General features: G+C 50.6%; 1 protein-coding gene across 1 annotated transcript; it reads right to left on the minus strand.

Annotated features, from left to right (window-relative positions):
* Positions 1 to 2,750: 2,750 nt before the first annotated feature.
* On the minus strand, positions 2,751 to 10,149 carry CCL5 (C-C motif chemokine ligand 5). Its single transcript, XM_075559258.1, has 3 exons — positions 10,077 to 10,149; positions 6,951 to 7,062; positions 2,751 to 2,893 (listed from the first exon to the last, which is right to left on the minus strand). Exons 1-3 carry the CDS (start codon positions 10,147 to 10,149, stop codon positions 2,806 to 2,808), a joined length of 273 nt encoding a protein of 90 aa, XP_075415373.1. The 3' UTR covers positions 2,751 to 2,805.
* Between the last annotated feature and the right edge of the window lie 834 nt (positions 10,150 to 10,983).

Below are 10,983 nucleotides of genomic sequence, written 5' to 3' on the forward strand. Positions count from 1 at the left end.
GCCTCACACTGTTACACAATCTTTTCAGAACCTCTAAATAGAAAGTGTGATTAACTGACCTGGTGGAACGAACTCCAAATGCACTAAGAGTTGATGTTTTAGTCTATTCAGGAAGTTGACAGACATCCAGAAAGAGGTGTGACATCAATCGACATTTCATCTTTTTTGAAACTAGAAAACTCATACACGTGAGTTTTCCCCACAGTGTTGTCCTTGAAAACTGTGTCCACATCAGAAGAGTGTCTGCGGCATTTTTTCCCAACCAGGAACAAAATTTCACAGCCACACTTGGTTCTCTTAAATCAGTCATCATAAAAACCAGGTTTGAACAAAGCTGCTTTTATGAGAAAGTTCACTGTGACCAGAGAGAACCTTCCCAGGTGACACCACTGGGTGCACTAGCTCAGACAGAGTTGCTCCATGCTTGTGTAGTGGGAAGAAGGCGTACTATGGAAGTTCTGCCCATCACAATTCCAGTTTTTGAGATCCTCCCCCAAAGAGTGATTATATCTACCTACACACATATATAAAACAAATGTAGTAAAATGTTGATAGTTGAACTTCAACAAAGGGTATGAAGGTGTATTCTTTTTTTTCTTTCCTTCTGAAGCTTTATTAATTAACGACATGCTAAGTCCAAGTGTAAAACTCATCTGAGCTCCTAATTTTTAAAAAATTTGAAACATTTTTGGGGGCTTCATATAGCTCTTATCACAACCCATACATACATCCATTGTGTCAGGCACATTTGTTCATATATTGCCATCATCATTTTCAAAATATTTTCTTTCTACTTGAGTCCATGGTATTAGCTCATTTTCTCCCTCCCTCATGAACCCTTGATAATTTATAATTTTTCCCCCATGTCTTACACTGACAACAGTTTCCCTTTACCCACTTTTCTGTTGTCCGTCCCCTTGGGAGGGGGTTTTATGTAGATCATTGTGGGTTTCCCCTCTCTCCCCCCACCATCCCCTCACCCTCCTGGTATCGCTACTCTCATTATTAGTCCTGAGGGGTTTATCTGTCCTGAATTCCCTGTGTTGCGAGCTCTTATCTGTACCGTGTACATGCTCTGGTCTAGCTGGATTTGTAAGGTAGAATTGGGGTCATGATAGTGGGGAGAGGAAACATTAAAGAACTAGAGGAAAGTTGTATGAGTCATCGGTGCTATACTACAGAGGGTGTACCCCTACAAAATTCTGTAGGCTTGAAATTTTGCAAATTAGAGAGAGAAACAAAATCATGGGCCTTGACATGAAGCTCAATGGCTTCAAATCTTGCGTCCCTTTCTGTCTGTCCCTGTGTCGTTTCTTTCTCTTGCCGGGGATTTTCTCAGCACAACAGGGCCAAGACTAGTCATAGGGCTGAGTATGAAAAAGGACACTGGACTTCAGGCTTGAGCCTATGCCTGACAGACAGGCACTGTGAGGCTCCAGTTTGCTAACGAGAACCATCCCTCCACCACCCTCATGCCTGTGCTTCCTCGCAGGGTGATGCTTGGTTAGATTTCATGTCAATTGGATGGTACCAGCATGGAATGGGGGTGCAGTCCAACCCATCAATCAGGTCTCAGCCTGAGGATGTATTCTTGGGGGTGGGGCCTTTATAAGAAGGGAGACACAGACCTTCTCTCTCTCTCTCGCCCCTCTTTGCAGCTGGCTGTGTGATTGTCCACCTGTGTGGCGTGGCCTGCTGACGCTGGGTGCTGTGCCACCCTGCCACGTTCCTGTGGACCTTGGATCTGAGCACCTCTGTGGTCTCCCAGCCTCGTGTCTTTCTGCTTCGTCCACTGCCAGCTGCACCAGTGTGAAGGGGCTCTGGCTTGCTCTGGTCCCATGCACTTGAATTGGACTGAGCCGGGCTGCCTTCCTGATATGAAGTTCATTCTTATACACGCATGAGGGTCACCGGTTTTGTTTCCCTGGACAACGTAGCCTAACACACTTGGAATCTGTCAGCAGGACGGGACATGTGGGTGACGGAGTTCGAGTGTCACTTGAGGAAAACCGTATAATGCTGCTTTTCCTTCCTGCAAATAGCTGAGGATTTGGGGGCTTGCCGTGAAATCCCACCGCTGGGGCAAGGACGATGTTAAAGGACACCCCCCCCGGGGATATGACATGGGGTGGGCTAGAGTGGGAGGGGTGCAAGGGTCAGGTGGGCACTGAGACGGGAGGGAGTCAGGTAAAGAGGCCCAGAGACCGGGGAGTGGAGAGAGCGTGGTGTTTCCTTCGGGGAGAGGCTGAGTCACCAGGTACTTTCCCTGCTCTGGGCTGTTCGGGTCCCCTTCTCAGAGAGCTTTACTGCTCTCCCTGGCCATGCGGCAGGCGGACAGCTCCCCGGTCTAGGACGGACCCTAGATATGTGCGCCAAGCTCACGGAGAAGGAGAAGGAGGATTCCTGGGGAGGAAATCAAACCAGCAGCCGGCTTCACACTTACATGGAGAATTTTAATGGAAAGCTGATTTCTCACATTTGCCAACCACCCCTTCCGGGTGAACGCTCCAAGATGGGAATCTTGACCCTGGAATATTTCCTTTCGTTCCTGCTTCCAGAGGCTCGCTGCCTTCCTCCCTCCTGGCGGCAGAAGCTCAGAGCCTGGAGACCTGCTCATTCACAGCTCAGCCTCAGCAGCTCTTTCAGGAGATTTGTTTCCAACCGTGGCCTTGTGGTGGAAGCCTGGTTTGCATAGCAGGGCGGGAATCGAGGATGGCGGGGAGCAGCCTCCCCAGGGGGCTGGAGGAGCAGCAGCAGCAGGGACAGAAGAACTTGCACAGGCTCCGGTTCCAGGCACCCCCCGCCCTAGCTCATCTCCAGAGCGTTGATGTACTCCCGCACCCACTTCTTCTCTGGGTTGGCGCACACCTGGCGGTTCCTTCGGGTGACAAAGCTGTGGGAAGGAAAGGCAGGTTGGGACCTGGTCAGCATTAGCGGATGAGGTGGATGACAGCGGAATGATGGGGAAGGGGAACTAGGGGGGTATGCGGTGGTATATTTCAGAGTGCCCTCGACTTTTCCAAAGTCAGTCAGTACACATTGCTACTAGGGTCCCAGGTCATGGCGCACAGGTTTATCCCAAACAAGACAAGGGCACGCGTGTCTCTGCCATCCGTGGGCGGGGCAGACAGAGCTCTTGTCTTAGTCTCCCCCCAGTGCCCTTGAAGGAAAGGTCAAGTCAAAGCAGGGGCCTCCATGAGGAAGTCAGGCCATGCACCTTTTCAGTGTTCTCGGAGTGGGGGGAACAAACACGTCTGCACAGTCAAGGTCATGAGGGTTGGGGTAAAGTTTCCCAGGGAGGTGCTCACAGGGCACCTCTTACTCTCCCAGTTAAATAAGTGGGTGCTTTGTTAGGTCTTTCTGGGAAAAAAGTCAGTGCAAATTTCCTGGCCGTTTTTCTCACCAATAGGGATTTCAATTTTCTTAAAAATTCTTCTTGATAAACTCCACTAAATGTCCTGTGTCCCTCTAGAGAATCTATTCAGATGGCCCCTTTGAGATCCTAAAAGCAGGCACCATAGCCTTCTGCCTTGAATTTAATTGACCCAGCAGGGTCCCACAGAGCCACTGTTTAGATTGGACGATTGGATTTTCTTTTTTGGACAGCATCCTAAGGAGACCAAGACCAGTGTGTTACTGAGAGAACTGTCTGCAGCCATCCACCGATCCCAGAGACATACCTGAGCATATTTGTTGGGAAGAAACCCGAATAGGCAGGCATCAACTGGAGCTGGAGTAGCAGGACTTTTTGACTTACCCTGGTACCTGTGACCTGTTAGGAAAGGCTTTGTGCTCTTCTGTAGGGTCAGAGGGTTCCAGGGCGGAAGCAGATTTGCGTGCATTTGAACCCCCACGTGAGGACAGGCAGCCTAGTGGTTTGAGTTCCTTGGCTGCTTGTTGGACAGCATCCTGGGTCACAGCTGCTCTTGGGATGCTGTCTCCCCTTTCTGAAGCTCACTCTAGGCCCCTTGATTGTCTTGTGTTTTCCCACCCAGCTGTGCACAGGTGACAAAGGAGCCAGGGAGCACTGAGCTCTCAGCCCCCCCCCCCCCCCCCGCCCTCTGCCCCGTGCTTGCTCTCTCCTGCAGAGGAGTGTGTGTTTTGAAAGAACACCAATTTTCAAGTGCTCAGTTGCTAACCCAGGGATTGGTGGTCTGGGCCCATCAGCGCCCTTCTGGGGAGGAAGGTCTAACCTCTGTGGGGGCGGCTGTCTTCTCTGTGGAGTTGTTTTGAGTCAGAATTTGGAGGGATCGTCAGGCGCAGACCCTGCCCTTTCTCAGCCCAGAGTCACACAGGAAACCCATTCCTTGGTCCCCTCTGCGGTGGCCAGCAAGCCAGAAGGTCAGGAAACCAACACCTGGGGTGAGAAGTTCTCAGCCCCCCCCCCCCCCCCCCCCCGCTTTGGCGTCCTCCGCAAAGTGGGTGCCAGAGACCGGCCCTGCTTGCTCAGCCTCCCCTCTTGCTTCCGGAGCCTCTGCTGGTCAGGCTTTCCCCTCTGCCTGCTCAGGCTCTGGGGAGGGGAGTGGATGTGTTGGGTGGGGGGACCCCAGCTTCTCCTGTCCCTCAGGAGTGGGCTTGTCAGCATTGCTGCCTTCTCCTTGGTGTTCTTTTCCTGGTTTTACTTGGGCCCGGCATAAAATAATGCTTCATGGATATATATATATATATATATATATAAAATAATGCTTCATGGATATATATATATATATATATAAAATAATGCTTCATGGATATATATATATATATATAAAATAATGCTTCATGGATATATATATATATATATAAAATAATGCTTCATGGATATATATATATATAAAATAATGCTTCATGGATATATATATATATATATAAAATAATGCTTCATGGATATATATATATATATTGCAGACCAAACAGCAGCGTTATCTGTTATTTCTACAGATATAACAATGTGCTTAGATGATGGTAAGTGAGCACTTAATGGGGCACCTACTATGTGCCGGGCCGTACTCCATGCATTTTATTATTCTGTGACCCCCGTCAGAGAACTGCCGTCTTCTCTCCAGCTTACAGATGAGGAAAGTGAGGCTCAGAGAGGTTTTGCGAGTGGCTCCAGCTCAGGCAGCCACCAAGTGGCACAACTGGGACCCTTGGTAGGACAGGCCAGGTCTCGTCAAGACTCTTGGGTTCTTGGCCCTCTTTTAAGGGAAGGCCCCTTCTTCCCAGCAAAGATGGCTGTGTTTCTAGACCAGATGCCCTTGCTCAGTCACCCATCTCTGCGGCTCCCTCAGGCCTAAACAAACCCAACGCACACACAGCTCTTTCCTCTTCCCGGAAGCTCTTCCGGGGCTCTGCCAGCCTTCTGGGCAGGAAGCTCAGCCTCCTCTCCTCCCAGTCTTCCTCGATGATGACTCATTCCACCTCTCAACTAGTCTCTGCTTCCCTCCCCTGCAGGCACTGTCCAGCCCCCAAGGCCACCACGGTTCTCTCTTGGCCCTGTCTCTAGGCCCTCCCTGTTCAGCGCGAGCTCCCTTCCCACTTAGTCCATTCCAGAAGCTTCTGCCTGCTGCCTCTGCAGTTGGAGGCCCGGCCCAGCCCGACCTCACTCCTCTGCCTCGTCTCCCAGTCTTTTCAGCGTCTCCCAGTCTTTCTGCACAAACCCGAGCAGGTTCTGCAGACATCCCCTCCGCCTCATACCCCAGCTCCTGTGACTTGGCTCTCTCTGCCAGCCCAAGTCCTGCCCCAGCTGGGGCACTTTCGGCAGCAACGGCCCCAGGTCCCTTCTCCTAGCCCGGAACCTGCGTTTGCTCCCTCCTCCTCCGGCTGCACCGCCTTTGGACTGTGCTTACACCTGGCACCGCGTCCTCACTGTGCCGCCCCTCTGCTCAGTCCTCCAGAGCAAGGAAGGGGCTCTGTTCCTCTCGAGTTATACATGGTAGTTGTTCTGTGGGTGCTAGTTTTTCTTTGGAAAAAGATTTGATTTTAGGGATTAAAATGCAGGGCGCTAAATATCAGCCCTGAAGGGATTCGTCGGAAGCAAAGTCCGACTGTGCAGACCTGTCTCTGTGCCAGCGTGCTGGGGACTTCTGCCTCAAAAGCATGCTTCTTTATGGGGCCTTCCTCCTCGTGACCTCCTCTTTCCTCCCCACTCTCCTAAGGGAAGGTCACAGATACCTTGCTTTAGTAGAAAGAGAAGAATACGGAGGCAGTCTCCCACTCACTGATTGTCTAGCCCCCCCAAACCCACTTAAAGTCATCCACATGGAGTCCATTCTGACCCAGAGCGCCCACTATAGGACGGCGTAGAACTGTCCTTTTGGGTTCCCCAGGCTGTCATGCTTTGTGGGCGCAAAAAAAGCCACATCTTTCTCCTGTGGGGTAGCTGGTGAACCGGAGCAGCTGACTGCAGCTAGCCGCCCCACGGGTGGCCCCTAGCCTCCCGGGAGTCATTCACTTCATATAGCACCTTGGTCAAGTCAGGAGCTTTCTCTGAGCTGCAGTTTCATGTCCTGCTCTTGACACATGGAGAGAACGGGCACACTCTGGAATGATCCTGGAGAGAAGACAGCTAGCTGACAACGTCAGGCCCTTTCGGAAGGGGCCCTGGTGGCCCTGTCCAGGACGGGCTGGCTGCTCACCTCGAGGTTGTCCGTCCAGCCCCACCAGCCACCTAGAGTTGCTGGGGGTCAAATCGACTCGATGGCAGTAGGCTTTTGGGTGGGCTAGGAACTTGTTGGGTGGTAGGGATTAGTACTGGTACTATATGGTAAGGACTACATTTTCCTAAATGTATTAGTTTACACACTTAAGCGATTTGTTTATTTCTCGACTCAATGAAGCTTTTAAAAACCACCGCTTTCTGCATCTTACGCTTTGATTGTGACCAGACCCCTGGCCCATTGTCCCTCTTCCCCTGGGCTTGTCAAGGGGTCTGACTCAGGTTGGAGGCCTGTGTGGGGGTTGAGACTTACACGACCGCTGGGCTGGAGCACTTGGCGCTGGTGTAGAAGTACTCCCGGATGTGGGCGCGGGGCAGGGACCGGGAGATGTAGCCAAAACAGCAGGGTGTGGTGTCCGAGGCGTCTGGGGGAAGAAAGCAGGCAAATCCTTTATTGCTGACTGTATACACTGGGCAAATTGTTGAGGGCTTTACGGGGCGCAGAAAGGCCGTTGGCCATGGACACACAGTGGCAGAGTGGGGATTCCAGCAGCGGATCGGGGGATCCCCTCTCCTCTTGTCTAGTCCTTGAGCCTAGCTTGTCTTATTTCCTGCACACGGAAGCCACCTGCCCTTGGCTCTTAGGACAGCCGAGGCCTCTTCCTGCCTTGCCCCAAGCCCTCTGCCCTCACTCTTACTCTTCCAGGATCCTTCATGGAGCAGGGAACTGGGAGGGGATGGATGGGGAGAGCGCGTCTGAAATGCTGACTCGGTGGCTCCTTAAGGCCCCACTCAGGAAGACGTAAGGCTGTCATGAGAAGGGCCCTATTCAGAGTGGCCAAACCCCAACCAAACTCGCCCTGCTCCGAGGGACCCCACCACACGTTTCCAAGAGTGTACATCTTTGTGGGAGCAGACGGCCTGCCTCATCTTTCTCCCTCTGAGAGGCCTGATGGTCCCCCAACCCCTAACGTACAGCAACACCCCGCAGGGCTCCTTCTGAGCAGAGGAGGGCAACTTGTTGGTACATTAATTCAGTGGCAATTAATGCCGATTAAGTGGCCAGTGGCCACTGACCAGCAGTGGAGTGCTATTTAAGTACCAGACAGAGCTGGGTTTGAGTACCAGCTCCCCTCTTTCCTAGTTGCAAGATCTTGGACAAGTTACTTAACCTCTCTGGTCCTCCAGTTCCCTGTTAGGTCCAGGGCATCTGGTCAGAGAGGGTGTTACATACGATGACATTCAAAGCTGCCAGCGCAATAAAACCAGAGATGTAAAGCACAGCAAACACGAGCCAAAACAAAAGCCACTGCGGTCCAGTTCCTTCTGACTCACAGACCCTGTAGGACAGAGGACAGCTGCCCCCTAGAGCTGCACACCTCCTCAATCCCTGCCCTGTGGATGTGACAGCTTTGAAAGAACTCACCGCTTTGGAATCGATGCTGACTCACAGGGATTCGATAGGGTTTCTGAGACTGTAAATCTTTATGGGAGTGGCCAGCCTCATCTTTGTCCCATGGAGTGGCTGGTGGGTTTGAACCGAACACCTTACAGGTAGTAGCCCTATGCCTACCTTACAGCACCACTAGGACTGAGGAGCTATTGTTCCCTCTCACACCTCAGTCTTTCCATCTATGAAATGGGGGAGGCCATGACTGTCGGGGCCCAGGAGGGGTTAAGGGCTCTGAAGTTTGGTCGAAGCATCTTAGGCACCAGTGTCGCTGTGTCCCGAGGTCAGAGTGAGCTCGCCCTCCGGGACCTCCTGCGGGACTCCTAGGTCGATCCTAGAGACACGGAAAGCGATCAGGAGTTCCTGCCAGGAGGGACAGCTGACAGCTGGGAAAACAATGCAGAGGACTGTAGATAATGGGACTCAGAGGGTAAATGCTACAGTTGAAAAAGAGGTCAGGGACAGTCAGAGAGGTAGGAGGGCATTTTGGGCAGAGGATCTAGCTACGGGAACGTGTTTTGCTTATTTATAACAGTTTTTTTTGAATTTTAAAAATCATTTTATTGGGGGCTCGTACAACTCTTTTTAAAACTAATTAATTAATTATTTTTAAACATTTTATTAGGGGCTCATACAACTCTTATCACAATCCATACATCAATTGTATAAAGCACATCTGTACATTCTTTGCCCTAATCATTTTCTTTTTTTTCCCTTTTCTTTTTTTACATTTTATTAGGGACTCATACAACTCTTATCACAATCCATACATATACATACATCAATTGTATAAAGCACATCCGCACATTCCCTGCCCCAATCATTCTCAAGGCATTTGCTCTCCACTTAAGCCCTTTGCATCAGGTCCTCTTTTTTATTCCCCCTCCCTCCCCGCTCCCCCCTCCCTCATGTGCCCTTGGTAATTTATACATCGTTATTTTGTCATATCTTGCCCTATCCATAGTCTCCCTTCCCCCCCTTCTCTGCCGTCCCTCTCCCAGGGAAGAGGTCACATGTGGATCCTTGTAATCAGTTCCTCCTTTCCAACCCACTCACCCTCCACTCTCCCAGCATCGCCCCTCACACCCTTGGTCCTGAAGGTATCATCCACCCTGTATTCCCTGTGCCTCCAGCCCTCATATGCACCAGTGTACAACCTCTGCCCTATCCAGCCCTGCAAGGTAGAATTCAGATCATGGTAGTTGGGGGGAGGAAGCATCCAGGATCTGGGGGAAAGCTGTGTTCTTCATCGGTACTACCTCGCACCCTGACTGACCCATCTCCTCTCCTAAACCCCTCTATGAGGGGATCTCCATTGGTCGACACTTGGGCCTTGGGTCTCCACTCTGCACTTCCCCCTTTATTCAATATGTTATACACACACACACACACACACATACATATATATATACCTATACACATACATATATCTTTTTTTTTTGCATGATGCCTTATACATGGTTCCTTTGGCACCTCATGATCGCACTGGCTGGTGTGCTTCTTCCATGTGGGCTTTTTTGCTTCTATTTATAACAGTTTTATTGGCATTTCATCTACATGTCATACCATTAAATAATTCAGCCCTATTAAGAAGAGTCATATAATCATCACCGCACTCAATTTTAGAACATCCCCTTCTCTGTGCTCATTTGCGCAATTTTCTTAAAAAAAAAAATGTGACCAAACAGAACATTCTCCAATTTGACTTCTACATGTCTAATTCAATGCCGTCGATTATATTCCTCATGTCCTACAACCATTATTGATATCCTTTTCCAAATTATCCCGCCCCATTAGCATATACTCAATGGCCCCTTAGCAGAAACTCTTCCTTCTTCATCCACTGGTCAAATCTGGTTTCTTTTTCTTAGTAGTGTTTGATCTAATAGCCACATATCATATACTTCCCTAGTTAAATCACTTTAAAAAAAAGTTGTCCCTACCTCACAACCAGCTCTAATGTTCCCGCCCCCTGGGACCTGGACTTACATGGAGAGGCAGAAGCAGGAGCACAGAGGGTGGCAGCGGCAAGGATGGCCAGGGTGGCTATGAAGACCTTCATGGCGTCAGCGGTCAGAGGCTGGCCAGCTCGTGTGTGGGACCTCAGTCTCCTCTGTGAGCCCCACAAACCAGCAGCCCTTTATAGGGAGTCAGGGCCAGTCAGCGCGAGGCCCAAGGGGAGTTTCCAAAGTAGCAGCCAACCATCGACTGTTGTCAATAAGTGAAATTGCACGAAACGGAAAAGAAAACTGAAAGAGCCCTGGGAAATACAAGTCTCTCTCTTCCCTTGCCACCCTGCCATCCAGCATGAGCTCACTGGTTTCCCTTTGCCTAAAGAATAGCCAAGCCAAGCAGGAAGGTGTTCGGCTTATTTGGTTCTATTTTGCTGGCATCCTGGAGGATGGAAAACCATTGTCTTGACCCTGTACTTTACCTTCCAGGCTGGCTGCTTCCCAGGGCGCAGGAAGCTGCCTCTTGGAGGTAAGAGGAGGGGCAGTGGGCTAGGGTCAGAAGACACTGATGGAGTCTTTGCTGGTTTATTCTCTACACTTGATCTCAGCCCAAAGGCTGAGAAGCGATGTTGGTGTATTCTCAATATTGTTTTTTTCTCTCTCGCTCTCATGCCTTACACCTCTGCCTCAGCCCTCTCTTCTGTGGAAGGATGCTAGGAACAGGCTGGTGTATCGGGGATGGGGAGTCGTCAGAAGAGGTGGGTTTTCAGCGGGCATGGGGATCTGGTGGCCAGATAAGGGCTGGAGTGGTTTCTCTGGGGTCAGTGTCTTGCTGTCATCCAGACCACAGAGTCACCGCCACTGACTTGCCGAGTGAACATTGGGGGTGGTTGATAGCTTTGTTGAGCTTCCATGGTCTTGCCTACAGAGTGGGACAAGGAGTT

This window comes from Tenrec ecaudatus, chromosome 10 (assembly GCF_050624435.1).
Source record: "Tenrec ecaudatus isolate mTenEca1 chromosome 10, mTenEca1.hap1, whole genome shotgun sequence".
NCBI lineage: Eukaryota > Metazoa > Chordata > Mammalia > Afrosoricida > Tenrecidae > Tenrec > Tenrec ecaudatus.

Bases quoted from the DNA above. Each gene is read 5' to 3' on its own strand.
- CCL5 (XM_075559258.1), bottom strand. From the start codon at position 10,149: ATGAAGGTCTTCATAGCCACCCTGGCCATCCTTGCCGCTGCCACCCTC. The intron at 7,063-10,076 runs GTAAGTCCAGGT...TTCTTCCCCCAG, and splicing joins TCCTGCTTCTGCCTCTCCAT to ACGCCTCGGACACCACACCC. The intron at 2,894-6,950 runs GTAAGTCTCAAC...TCCTTCCCACAG, and splicing joins TGCTCCAGCCCAGCGGTCGT to CTTTGTCACCCGAAGGAACC.